The sequence below is a fragment of the Ciona robusta genome, chromosome 8, assembly GCF_009617815.1.
Source record: "Ciona robusta chromosome 8, ASM961781v2".
Lineage (NCBI taxonomy): Eukaryota > Metazoa > Chordata > Ascidiacea > Phlebobranchia > Cionidae > Ciona > Ciona robusta.
Genome location: NC_143242.1, coordinates 7339417 through 7354421, shown reverse-complemented (window position 1 = coordinate 7354421; position 15005 = coordinate 7339417). Strand labels below are relative to the sequence as shown.

General features: G+C 35.3%; 2 protein-coding genes across 2 annotated transcripts; both read left to right on the top strand.

Moving 5' to 3' along the window:
* Positions 1-132: 132 nt before the first annotated feature.
* Positions 133-3023, top strand: LOC149732961 (uncharacterized). Its single transcript, XM_089882571.1, has 3 exons — positions 133-1055; positions 1510-1591; positions 2074-3023. Exons 1-3 carry the CDS (start codon positions 588-590, stop codon positions 2655-2657), a joined length of 1134 nt encoding a protein of 377 aa, XP_089738697.1. The 5' UTR covers positions 133-587; the 3' UTR covers positions 2658-3023.
* Positions 3024-3086: 63 nt separating this feature from the next.
* Positions 3087-14994, top strand: LOC149732960 (lysine-specific demethylase 4C-like). The gene is made up of 18 exons (XM_089882552.1): positions 3087-3241; positions 4378-4491; positions 4796-4972; positions 5359-5552; positions 5805-5958; positions 6388-6585; positions 7082-7269; positions 7512-7987; positions 8325-8459; positions 9393-9529; positions 10118-10256; positions 10934-11073; positions 11642-11809; positions 12154-12354; positions 12785-12952; positions 13559-13678; positions 14077-14169; positions 14614-14994. Exons 1-18 carry the CDS (start codon positions 3116-3118, stop codon positions 14689-14691), a joined length of 3006 nt encoding a protein of 1001 aa, XP_089738678.1. The 5' UTR covers positions 3087-3115; the 3' UTR covers positions 14692-14994.
* Positions 14995-15005: the final 11 nt, after the last annotated feature.

The following is a 15005-nucleotide window of genomic DNA, read 5'->3' as shown; positions in this document are numbered from 1 at the left end:
GATAAAAACATAGAATGTTACTGAATCATAGGTTTTTAGGACTGAGCAAAATTTTATGCAGAACGTTTGACCCTATATTAAAAACTTTTTTCTATCGTATGACGTCATTGCCTTTTTCTAATTTAAGCTGCGATGTATTGCATTTAGGAACTAAAAGCCAGAATTTACGCAAGTTTAGGTTACCATAACTTTATAACTGGAATTGTAGGTTTAAATGTTATGACCTTTCTGTTTTGCATAGCCGTATTTCGTTTTGTGACCTATTTAAAATATGGTAGGCGTTTTTGTAAACGTAAAATTATTTGCCGCAGAATATGTAAATGAAATCACGTATGCAATGTCCGCCATAAATTGAGTAAATGACCAATCGAAATATAGTCGGTTTGTTTTTAGTGCAGCTATTAAATATTCGTTGTAATGCGTTTATAAATGATTTGGTTTTAACAGTTTAGTGTTAAATCCAGTCCTTTTTTTTACAAAAATATAAAAAATGATAACAACTTTTGCTGGTACTTGTAACTACTTTTTTGTTTAAGTAGTTTACTAGTTGTGTGTTATTCTATTGCAGATACATTACAATATTTATAATGGAACAAGAGACAGTTCAATCTGCTAATGCAGCTCAAGCTGGCACTTCAAAAGCAGAGAAAATGAATTTGAAATGTAATTCTACAACAAAACAATTATCTAAACTCAAGAAACAAAAGTTGTCATTTAAAATCAAAAAAGCCAAACACAGTAAAACTAACAGTGCTATTAAAAAGTATAGAAATAAACATCGTGACCGGAAAAAGAACAAAAACAAAAAGTCCGACGCAAAAGACAACTCCATAGTTGCAATCTATGTTCCTCGACTTCGAGATATTTTACAAACTTTCCCACAAGATATTGTAACCTGTTGCTTTTGTCATTTGCCTGGCAACTATCTCCCTGGCTTAGGTGATTTGTATGGCCCATACTGCCCAACATTCCGTGATCTAACTGAATATCGGAAACTAGCACATACAAATTTGAACCTACCAAGTGCCTCTTGCCAAAACCATGTTATTTCTGAGGTAAAGATAAAATAAATTCTGATTAATGTTAACTATTTAGGCAGGCAGGCTTTAGTGTAGATGAGTAATGTATGTTGTAGTCTGACATCGGAGCATTTCAATTCCAACTGCCATGATATATAAATTTATATATATATAGTCTTTGCCTACTCTATTTCTCTGGTATATAATTTAAGTTGTTTTACTTTTGTGGGTATTTATTTTTATATATAGGGTTAGTAATAGGTATTGGTGTGGGTCTATAGGCTGCCTAAAATATGTACTGTGAGTTTTTACAAATTTGCACCTAAAGCTGTAGTTCAATATATTTGATTGTATGTCTGGCTACTTAACAATATTAATGAAATTTAGAAAAGCTCAGTTGCATTTATTGTTGGTTTAAAAATTGTATAAATTATTGTTAGTGTAAGCCCATATGTGTGTAGTGTGTTTATATAAGTTATACTTGTTGTAGATAACTGTGGACCTGGACAAGAAAGTATGTTATATTACTACCAAGTATTCTAATGATACAAAAGAAATAATTGAATCTCAAGGTACAGAATCAATTTGTGTTCCGTCTTGTTTGTTGAGGATAAATACAGTACCATTAGAACTAGCCATAAGCAAAGCGATAGTGAGTTTTCCACTAAATTTGGGGTGACTATGTTAAAATGCAGTTACACTCATAGTTGTCAAACTTAGGAAACTATTAATGTGGTGAATGCAATATACTTTGGCTCTGCTTGTTTGTATAGACAATTAACAGCAGGGTAAAATCTGGGGTGACATTGTTAAAATGCAGTTACCCTCATAGTTGTCAAACATAGGGAACCTCATTGATTAATGTGGTGAATGCAATATACTTTGGCCCTGTTTGTATGTATAGACACCTAACAGCAGGGTAAGAAGTGTTTGGGTAGAAAATCATAGAATGTTACTCCTGCTTCAAAAATTGGGGTGACATGTCACCCAGGCACTCCTAATGCCACGCTTATGGGACTGGGCTATAGTTTTCTTACAAAGTCATTATTCATAGAAGTACCAACAGCAAAGGAAACAGAAGATACCATTTCTGAAATGTCGTCCCAACTACGCATAATGCAAACTTTGGATTACCTTCTATCTGATTCACGCAAAAGTTCGCATAAGCATAGATCTCACAAACATACTGGAAAAATACGAATACCTGGATTTAATGGAACTTTAAAGCTAAAATCAAGCAACCCTGGCAATGACACAGCAATTAACTCAGACCTTAAAAAGTTGCTGCCAGGAATAGACACAATTATTTTTATAGAACCAGTTGCGCAAGAGGGCAACATGCAAGCGAGACCAGGAGGAAACAGAAATATGGGTTCACCTGGTGTCAAAATAGCAACTGTACTTGATAATATCACTGTGTCTCATCAATTTGATACCTCAGATATGTGGACACATGCCCCATGCGCCATGAATGCTCCAGGGGTGTGTCTTATACAAGGACAGTTGTTTGGTCTTCATACAACTGCTACAAAGGCTAAACAAACCCTTTGCAACTACTGTGGGAGAAATGGGGCCACTATGACCCAAAGAAACCAAATATTTCATTACTTATGTATGATTCCGAATAAATTGGACTAAAGCAAACAAAACTTTTTCCTCATTGACATTTCATGTTTTTAAATTAGTACAAATATAAATAATAAAATGTAACTTATTTGGTGCATAAAACAGAAATTTTTTTGGTCATTTTTATTACAAACATAACTACCCATATTTATGACACAATTTTCTTTATTTCAAGCGTTCTGATTAAAAACTAAAACCATCTTCAGTGATGTCAGAAGTTATAATGGCAATAATTGTTATATATTGGCTGTAATGTTTGTATTCGATTGTAACATGGTTTAATTTCCAAGTGTTACTCCCTCAGTAAGTTTACACAATCATTCATATTCCAGTCTTAACAATATTACTAATTTTTTTTATATCTTTTTCTTTTTACAGGTTAGTTTTCTGTTATAGTTTAATGCACCATACAGATATAAAGGAAATATAGTTTTACCCGTGCACTGTGCACCAGGATACTACATATCAATATGAACAAGCCAAATAATGATTGCCAGATCATGGTATTCAAACCAACTATGGAAGAATTTAAGAACTTCCCACGTTATATCCAATACATGGAGTCACAAGGCGCACATAAGGCTGGGATTGCTAAGGTATTTCTACTATTTGTTTAAGTTATATATTCATATGCTTGTAATGTTTAGGTGTCAACGGCAATATGTAACTGTTTAGCCTATCTATAAAGCTGGGTTTGCTAAGCTATTTCTGTATTTAATGGTTAATGAACTTAATGTTGTTCTATATTTCTAAGCTTAGGCTTGGGGTGCCTACGTATACAAAGCATATGATAGCTAACAGTTATACTTATTGACATTAAACATAAGAAACCTCATTGATTAATGTAGTGAATGCAGATACTTTGGCTCTGCTTGTTTGTATAGACATCTAACAGCAGGGTCAAATCTGAGGTGACATTGTTAAATTGCAGTTACACTCATAGTTGTCAAACATAGGGAACCTCATTGATTAATGAGGTGAATGCAATATACTTTGGCTCTGCTTGTTTGTATGGACACCTAACAGCAGGGTAAAATCTGGGGTGACATTGTTAAAATACAGCTGCACCCATAGTTGTCAAACATAGGGAACCTCATTGATTAATGTGGTGAATGCAATATACTTTGGCTCTGCTTGTTTGTTAGACACTTAACACCAGGGTAAAATCTGGGGTGACATTGTTAAAATACAGCTACACCCATAGTTGTCAAACATAGGGAACCTCATTGATTAATGTGGTGAATGCAATATACTTTAGCTCTGTTTGTTTGTATAGACACGCAACAGCAGGGTAAAATCTCGGGTGACATTGTTAAAATACAGTTACACTTATAGTTGTCAAACATAGGAAACCTCATTGATTAATGTGGTGAATGCAATATACTTTGGCTATGCTTGTTTGTATAGACACCTAACAGCAGGGTAAAACCTGGGGTGACATTGTTAAAATAGTTATACTCATAGTTGTCAAACATAGAGAACCTCATTGATTAATGTGGTGAATGCAATATACTTTGGCTCTGCTTGTTTGTATAGACACCTAACAGCAGGGTAAAACCTATTTTAATATTTAAAAGTGGTTGCTAAAACAATGACGTCACCCCTGTTTTAAAAGTTGGGGTGATCTGACACCCTAGACACCCCTAATGTTACGCCTATGTCTGACCTTATACCCCATCCCTAACTTGTGTTTAGCCCCCAATGTGAGATTATATTTGTCCATTAATTCCAGGTGATCCCTCCAAAGGAATGGGTGCCAAGGTGTAATTATGATAATATTGATAACTTTGTAATCCCTGCTCCTATATCTCAAGTTGTTACTGGAAGGAAAGGACTTTTTACTCAGGTAAGTGGACAATATGACAAGAAGTAATGGTTTAACTGTGGACTATATCTCAGCTTCCATGGCGAGCATAACCGTAGGGTCTCACTCGTATAAAATAGACTGCACATTCAAAGATTAAATAAAGCATGTTTATATATATCTGTTTTTTGTTGTTTTTTTTGGAAAGTTTATGTGTAATATTTATAGAATATTAGTGTTATATCCGCATTGAAACTGACCAGGAAAAACTTGTTGCATCACTTCCATCGCATGTACCTTATCTGCTTCATTCCCCATCTCTATTTTATGCCATCTTTATTTTCAGTACAATATACAAAAGAAAGCCATGACTGTGAAGGAGTTTCGAAGATTAACAAACACAGTTCGATTTGAGCCGCCTTTCCATGAAAATTATGAAGAATTAGAACGAATGTACTGGAAAAATATTTCATTCAACCCCCCAATATATGGAGCTGATATAAGCGGATCTCTTTATGACAGGGTTGGTTAAATAGTAACTTGACTGTGGTTTCTGTTATTTGTGTCTACGTGATCAAATGACATTAATAGGAGAGTAAGTGTTCTTTACACGATGTATGCACATAATACATAACAGAGGATTCTAACACAATAATTGAACGTAACTTTTTATCCTTGCTTGGCAGGGCAACAAGAGTCATTTTTGCACAGGTGTCCTGTTTCATAAACCTTGTGCCCACTCATAAGTGCCCACTTATGAGTTAGCACAAATGTAACTTGTTTATCTTCGTATGACAGGGCATGAACGGTTTGGTATAACATTGGTGTTATGTTTCATACACCTTGTGCCCACTTACGAGTTACCGCGTATGTAACTTTCCAATGTATTATAATATTTATTTTCACCAGGGAGTTGACGTTTGGAACGTAGCTCGGCTGAACACTTTACTCGACATCATCGAAATGGACTCCGGTGTAAAGATAGAAGGTGTCAATACAGCGTACTTGTATTTTGGAATGTGGAAAACTACATTCGCTTGGCACACAGAAGATATGGATCTATACAGCATCAACTATGTGCATTTTGGTGCGCCTAAATCATGGTGGGTATAATATATATTATATATGACTATATGTTATATATTTTCGTGTTTTAAGATGAGTTCCTTTGGCATGGCATGCCATGGGACCTAAGATTTGTGCCAGAGTTGGCCCAGGGTGCTACAGCATTTAATAAAATATAAATGTAATTTGCTAACTTTTATTATACAATATTAATTCATATATCAATGGTTTGACGTAACAGGATAAGTTTAGGATTTTTTGGCAGTTGATTAATCACCCCCAACATCTAGGTACGCTGTAGCTCCTGAGCATGGAAAAAGATTAGAACGACTGGCTGCAGGTTTCTTCCCCAACAGTAAAACCAACTGCTCTGCATTTCTACGACATAAGATGACGTTACTCTCGCCCTCAATTCTACGCCAATATGGCATTCCTGTTAATAAGGTGGGGACAACAACAGTCATTATAACGCAAGTGTTCTGTTCCAAACTTCTCATGCCCGCCTTTGAGTTTTCAAATAATTTAAACAACCCATAAGGACCACAGCGTTAAAGAAATTGCTGTTAATTAATTGTCTTGATCAAGAACACATTTGCCCACAATAGTAGCAGCGGTGAGCCTTGAACCAGAACACATTGATTAGAAGCAAGCATTCCAACCATTGTCCCAGGGCACTTACATATAGGGATACACATTACAGAAAATTACTTTATTTTGAATCTGGAATTCCGAATCTAGAAAATGATGTATGATGACTTCATTAAACAGAATGCAGAATCCCGTAATTAGATTCGAGTACAAAAGGATTCGAATCTCATTGACTCGAAATTCTGTAATGTCCATCCCTACTAACATATTGATACGTACCCACAGATCACCCAAGAAGCAGGGGAATTCGTTATAACCTTCCCGTACGGCTACCACGCTGGGTTCAATCATGGATTCAACTGCGCTGAATCAACAAACTTTGCATCGGAGCGATGGATTGATTACGGCAAGATTGCAGATAGATGTTCTTGTCGTACCGATACTGTTTCCATCGATATGGATATATTTGTTCAAGTCTTCCAGGTATATCATATACTTATGTGTTGATAATATTGCAGTATTTTGTTGGTGTTGCTGCATGTGTAAAGTAATGACTGGTTAAATACCTTACCCCGCAGTACTATGTAGTATGTACTTGTATAGTAGGATAGGGGAAGATGGGGCATCTTAAGCACATAATATCTAAATATATTGATCGTGTTTTAAACAACTAACAACGTTGTGTGGGAGTCGTTAGGATTCGCATTCAGAATTTTTGAATGTTACTTGATTACTACCAAATGGAACGAGAAAATTGAATAAAAAGGTGTCCCATCTTCTCCCACCCTACTATATTAATGTAACAGTATTCGAAAACAATTTTATTCCAAATGTCAGACATATAGTAGGGTGGGAGAAGACGAGACACTTTTAGCCCATAATATCCAAATATCCAAATTGTGTTTTAAACAAACACAATACATTATAACCAGCATATTATAACTCCTTTATATAACTTACTTTGTTTATTTTTACCCAGCCCACCCAATATGAGAATTGGAAAGCCAACAAGAACGAAGTGAAACTAACTTATGTTGAAACACCGGCCGTTCCTGACTTTAATAAACCTTTTCCTGATTGGAAGGAAAAAGTTGCTGAGCATAGAAAATCTAAGGATCCTTGGAAGATGAAGAGACTTCCTTCAAAGTCATCGATTAAACTTAAGCCGTAAGTTTGTATGAATGTGTGGATGAATGAGTTTAACTTATTTGCCTTTGCATGGCGGGGCAACAACAGTCGTTATAACACAGGTGTTCTGTTTCGTACACTTCGTGCCAGCTTACAAGTTACCTAGTATTTTACTTTGTGGGTGATTGTTTCATTTATGGCTGACTGAAAAGTCGTTAGGCCTACATAAAGTCTGTGTTTTATTCTTTATCAACTTTGTTCTTGTTTATTTCACTCCATAGAGCTGACTCCCCAGAAAAATCGGATCGAACCTCTCCAAAATCTCCCACGAAACATAAGAAGAAATCTTCCCCATGCAAATGCATTACTACCACTGTACAAACATTCGGTACACCACAATACCCCAACCCTGCTCCTAGCACCTCCCCAGAAGAAAAACCTTTTGACATATCCCCACGTTTCATTGAAAACGAATCACTTTTTGATCGCATAAAAGGCGGGGCAAGACGGATGTCTTCAGCAAAAGCCATCTCCCATGAGGATGAGATAGACCCAGCTTTTTTATTAAACAAACAGTCCTGTTCATATACAGAAGTTAAAAAACTTTCCCAAAGCAAACCTTGTTCATCTAGTAAGTGTAGCTTGAAAGAGGATTTGGTAAAGAGAGAGAAAAGCAGTGAAAACTACACAGAACAATGTGAACCACTAGTTTCAATATCATTGGATGTAGTTGCCGATTCTACTTTTGTTGGTAAAGGTGAGTTTCATGAGACAACTTTATTGCATTTATATTTTTATATGCTGTTACTGCTAGGCCTATTACAATTCTAATATATATATTTTGATCTGACAGAAACAGCATATACATTAATAATGCTTGCAAGATGGGTATATCAAATACCAAATAGCCCATTGGTTGGTCTGCTTGTTGATCAGACGCATGAGCCTTTAAAGTATGGTAGTTGGATCTGGATACCCGGTTTTGTGAAAAATAAAACATCAAAATAACCGTTCTTTATTACTGTGCACATCTGAATTTCGTTTCAAAACAGCCCGCTTATAATTTTTTGTAATATTTTTTCAATTATTTACAGATTCAAACTCCGAAACAAAGAAAACGAAACACGTAAAACAAACAGTTAAAAGAAGACAACCTCTGACAAAGAAGGTTGTCGCGAAAAAGGCGTGCACGTCTGTTATACTTGATAAGCAACAGGAGAATAACATGGGTGCGGAGTTGTTTTGATTTATTGTTGTTAACATTGTGTGTATAATGTCGGTTCTTTTCTCATTATATAAATGTATGCGTGCCTTCTTCTTTTATGTGCCACAATATTGTTATGAATTTAGGCGCCAAACCTAGGGTGGCAGAGTGGGCGGGCTTACCCTTAAATTTTACATTAATCAGTAAACATTACAACCAATAAGTTAAATTTGTTTTACAGTATTGTGCACCCAACTATCCCTGCCTCCCCTGTGTTTATCAAAGTTTGATGTCTATGACTATATTTTAAAGGGTTAACAGTTTTTTTCTGAGGTAATGGGCCAACTGTGGCCTAAATCCCATAGCGTGCCAAACTTAAGACCCCACCAATCTGAAAATCTTTTTTTTAAATACAAAAAAAAACTTTTAAATACTTTAAAGAAACCTAAGAATAAAAAGCAAGACAATGTCTCAGATGAATTAACTACCTAATCCTGAAGATATACAATGTCTCATAAATACTTTGCATTTTCATTTCTATAGCTTATTTTGTTTTTTTATTGCCAATTAAATATCACCTGACACCTAATTTTGTATTCAATATTGTAATAAATTATAGCTTGAGTGCATGTATACTAACATAAGTGGAAATAGTGAACTGCCCAATGATGTCAGACCATATTTCTTAGCTTTATTTATTAATACAAGCTAATTAATAGATAAGAAAGTACAGGGCCATGTACTATGGGCATATTTGAATCAAATGTGTTTCTTAAGATAACATTACAGTTACTGCAGTTTAAGCATAAATAGCAAAACTGTACTTTTAAGCAACATATTTTACGAGCATTTAACCCAAGTGTATACTGTTGTATATATATGGGTGTATATAATGTATAACAGTATAGATATTTATTGTTACATAACAGTATATTGAACCCAAACCTTGATATTCCAGATGCTGATGTAAATCCAACGAAAGAAGACACCGATCTAGTGATGTCAAGCTTTAAAGATGAGATTGAATACAACAGAAATGCTGCAAAGTCCTTTCCCTACTGTGCAATATGTACCTTGTTTAAAGTGAAAAGAAATGTAAGTACTTTTAAAATACACGAATAGGATAAGATAATGAAACTTAGTATATAAACTATTGGTGCCAGGGGATACAGGTTTCCAGGTTTAATGTTACTGGTGTGGCCATATGTGTCATTTTTGGCAGGTCACAAAAGTTAAATATGCGGTAACTCGTAAGCGGGCACGGGGTGTATGAAGCAGAACACCCGTATTATAACTATCGTTATCCCACCATGCAGGGATAAAGCAAGTTACATTTAACTCAAAGTGGGCACGAGATGTATGATTATGAAGCAGAACACCCTTTTTATATCGGCTGTTGTTGCCCGTCACTTATGTATATTATAAAGTCCAACGATCTCAGTTTTAAATTATATTTTATATTCATGCGGAATTGTGTTATAACAACTATTGTTGCTCCTTCACGCAACTAATATATGTCACACTTAAATTCTAACAATCTTAGTTTTAAACTATATGTTATAAGTATGAAGGAAAATTATGAAATTATAGTGACTATCAATGCCCAACTGCTTAAATATACTGTAAAGTATAAAGAACCACAATTCGAGTTATAAATTGTATGTAATATACCCTTCTATGCAGAAATCCCACCCAACCACCAACCCCCCCACCCCACACACCCCTGTAGTAGCAGGTGACAATACTAAACCACTGATACCTGAAGTAAGCTTTGTATCAAGTGTGGCGGGCCCTACAACTCCATCTGTGTGTAAACTACTTGGTGAGTTGCTATATCATGTGTTATAGATATTCTATATATTATTTAACACTTGATTTCAAAACTTTTATACAGTGAGTGGGGGAAGATGAGACATATTTTCGTTCTATTTTCTCGTTCAATTTAGTATTAAACATAGAACATTCAAATAATTATAAAACCGTATCCTCACGATTCCCATAGACCATTGTTAATTGTTCAAACAAGATCAGGATATTGGTATATTATGTGCTAAAAGTGTCCCATCTTACCCCACCCTACTGTATGTCGGAATTACAAGACAGAATATCGGGTGTTAATGATATTCTATTTATTATTTAATACTTGATTTAGAGACTTTTTTATGGAAAATTTTATGTATGTTTTTAAGAAGTATTTTTTAAACAACTGTGATTTTGCTGCCAATTCCCTTCTCTTCTTTATTTTAACTAATTTGCTGCTATATTCGAAGGATAAACACCATTTATAATTTTGTAAAAGTGTAAAAAATACCTGTGTTTTATATAATTGGGTTGAAGATAAATATGTGAGTTACAGACACCATATACTACTGATTTTGTAATAAATTTTATAATGTAAATCATATAATTATACATTTGTACTGCTCTACATATGGCCATTAACCATCTAATAGGAAAATAGGAGCCTGTTATTTTCATCACTAAGACTCTATATTCCAGATGAAAGAGGTGAATCTATATTACTACAATGTTGTGTATGTTGTGTACAAGTACACGCTTCATGTTACGGTGCAACACATATACCTAACAAAGGTGAACTATGGACGTGCGATAGATGTATGGACAGAAGCTGGTCTACTGTGAGTACAAAGCGCGTTGGTTAAATGTATGAATGTAACTTATTTATCCTCAAATGGCCGCAGAAAGACAGTGCTTTTTAAAATGGCCGTTTGTATGGCTGATAGTTTGGGTAAACCATTAGTGACTACTAGGTTAGAGCAATTGCCGTTAAGTGTCCAAAACTGTATCAGTGACTAGCCTTGAACCGATTACCTCTGGGTCATGTTTTTACTCGCTGTTAAATGATTAGGATGTGTTTTGCCAACACTAGATACTACGTATGTCATACTGCTGTATTTCATTCAGTTAATTTACAATTGCACCTTCTGCCCCTACTATGACTGAAGTTACAACACATAGCTTTCGCTCTGGTACGGCATTGTATTTTTCCAAATGCATATCAAGATATCATCAAAAGATTGGGATCCACTAGATTAAAATAAATATTAACCTGTTCAATAAAGCTTATACACATGTATTAAATACCTTGCAAAAATTTCAAACGCAAATTCAAATTTATTGAAAAATTCAAACGCAAATTCAAATGCGTTAAACGGAAAAATTTGAAAACCCATCTTTACCCCACAGCAATGTTGTTTATGCTGCATGAGAGGGGGGGCATTCAAACCCGTTAATGTTGAGTCAATATGGGCTCACGTGGTGTGCGCCATCGCGATACCTGATGTTTATTTTGAACAACCTGTCAACAGGACAAATATCAATATTTCCAAAATACAATCCAAGAGGTTAAAACTGGTAAGTGGTTGTAGTTGTTGTGGTGTTATTATAATATATTATTTCTATACCGCTGTTGTTGCTCATTTTTGGGGTATTTAATGAATATAACTTTTTTATTCATGGCAGGAAATTGATGGTCGTTATAACACATTCTGTTTCATAAACCTTGTGCCCTCTTACGAGTTACAACCTGTGTAATCTTAGATAATTATTTTCTGCTGTAGCCCTTATTATTAAGTATCTTGCCCAAGGACAGCAATGGTAGGTTTAGTAGCAGCTGTAAACCTATACCATCTGGGCTAGACCAGAAAGCTCCATCTACTGTGCCTCTTTATTTTCTAAAGTTACAACTCATCCAATAGAAATGCATCTACTGCAAAGACAGTCCTAGTGAGGATTATGGCGTTTGCTTGCAATGCTGTACAGGCAACTGTACGGTGTCGTTCCATGTTACATGCGCGCAAGTTGCAGGTGTCCCTATTGAACCTGGCAACTGGCCGTACCCTGTATATGCATATTGCCATCAACATGCTGTGATGCCTGATAGTGAAGAGACAGACATGGTAAGTGTTGGGTGGTTGGAAGTAAATTGTTTGTTCTCGTATTGCAGGCAATGACAGTGGTGATAACACGGGTGTTCTGTTTCATACACCTTGTGGCTTGTACACGCTTACAAGTTACCAGGTATGTAGCTTATTTTTCCTCTCATGGCGAGGCAATTACTGTCGGTATGATGCGGATGTTGTTTCATACACCTCGCGCTTGCTCTGTAACTGTGTAATGTTTTTATGTATGGCTGACAATTTGGACAACACATTAGTAACCATTGGGTTGGAGCAATTGTCGTTAAGTATCTTTCCAATTAGGACACATAAGAGGTTAATTAAGATCATCGAATACAATATCCTTCAGCTAGTTTCAAATCACTGAGCCACCTTGCATTAGGTGAAAAACCTGTGTCATTAAATCTAATGTTCCAAATTCCCTTCACAGCCATCTAAGAAGCAAGTACCCGTACACCTGAAGCAGCGGGTTGTAGCGAAGTTAAAGACCGGTAAATTACGAGGGGGTTTCGTTACCGAACTTGAAATGGAAGTTTTCCATAAAGTTCATTTTAAGGATAATTCATGGAGTGATAATCTGTATCAACAAGATATTGTGGTGGGTTTATATATATAGTACTATGGGGTGAGATGCTACACCTTTAGCACATAATATCCAAATATCCCGATCGTGTTTTAAACAATTAACAACGGTCTATGGGAGTCGTGAGGATACGATTTTATAATTTGTTAAATGCTCTTTGTTTACTACCAAACGGGACAGGAAAATAGGCATCTTACCCTACTATATATATATGAGCAATGATATCTGTTTTATTACTGTTGAGCTTTATATAAATTATTTTACATGTGTTAATGTATGAGCATGTTATCTTAGAGTGTTTTATACCAATATGGCATTTCTTGCTTTTGAAAGCAGCAGAAACTACAGCATAAAATTTAAATTGCTATTTCACTTTTATTACCAATTTCAGCACTTCTACCAAACGTGGCTGCTTACAAAATCTATTTCAATCCCTTCTACAAATCTAGCTTCTTACAAAAAGAGAATACTTTTGTGCAATTAATGATAAAGTTCTTAGGTTACTTTTCACAGAAAAATCCATTTAATTTGCGCGAACACAGTAGAACTATTGGCATAGAAATCTTATGTTTTATACAAGTTATAAATAATATATTAACTTAAAATAATTTTATTTTTTAGGACCATGATTGGAGTGAAGGGAATTACCCTAAAGTAGGAAACACAGTGCACGTTAAATGGACAGATGGAGATATCTATGAGGCCGAGTATCGGGGACATTCGGATATTCAGAATATAACTGTATGTTCTAAATTGGATATATCTTCCTTAATAAAGTAATGGAAATCTGGTTAATTAAAACAGTGGGGAGAAGAGAATAAGTGAAGGATTTATTTGTCTGTTATGTGTTACATACGTGGTAACTCGTTAGCGGGCACGAAGTGTAGGAAACAGAACACCCGTGTTGTAACTCCCTAATTTATATGCGTATTTATTCAGTATTGGTAAGATCCTGCAGCAAGACATGTCATGGAACCTGAAATTTAGGCCAATTTCTTGCTAGTATATACCATTAATGCCATAGTTAGGTTTATATCAATAGGGCATAAAAAGGCCATAGTATATTTCAATAAGGTCATAGTTTTGGCCCATTATGTTTAGATAGTAAAGATAGATAAGTTTCATCTATTTACTCCTAGGTGACCTTGGATGATGGAACTTCCCATGAAGTTGAAAGAGCCGACGTTTTCACGAAGTTCGATTCCTGCACCCAAAAAATTAAACGAAAACTGGTAGGGTTGGTTTTTCTTCATTATTTTAGCGGGTATTGGAATTAACTGTGTGTTTTTTTTTAATTATTTTTTTGGCGGGGGGTAGGGGTAATGGGTATATATTGTAGTTTTTTTTTGTTCTGATCTGTTTTGCAGGCGTAAGGTTTATTCTCTGGGTGTTTTATATATATGAGTTAAACCCTGTAGGTTTTACGATAGTTTTATTCTGATTGGTTCAACAATCGATGCATGCCAGGGGACCTGGGATTTAGACCAGAGTTGTCCCATTACCGCAACATTGTATAAGCACATTCTATTCGATATGGGTGAGGTCCTACAGTGAGGCATGCCATGGGACCTGGGATTTAAGCCAGAGTTGGCCCATTACCCCAACATTGTATAAGCATCTTCCATTCTATAAGGGTGAGGTCTTACAAGTATAATTTCCAGCATGTTACTTTACAGCAACGAAAGCCGTCAAAATCAAAGAAGCAACAAAAATGTCAAGTTTTCAATGAAACCAATGATGGAATAGCAACATGAACACATTTTCTCTTATTTTTCAATATAGTGTGAAAGATTCTTTAATAATATCCTCACTGTTTATTCTTTGCTCAGTTGTTCAAGGTGCTGTGTTTCAAAGCTTAATCTTTTCTTGCATGTAATCTTAAATTGCTTGATTTATTTTGCATTAATTGCATACTTAGGATTAAATACTCCATTTTATTGCCATTGTTAGCGTTGTCTGTATCCACACTAATGTTCAACTAACATACTTGATTTGTTTATATTAGATTTTTATGATGGTTGCGACCTAATTAAATAGCATTTCAGTAGATATCCATACCAGAGGGCAT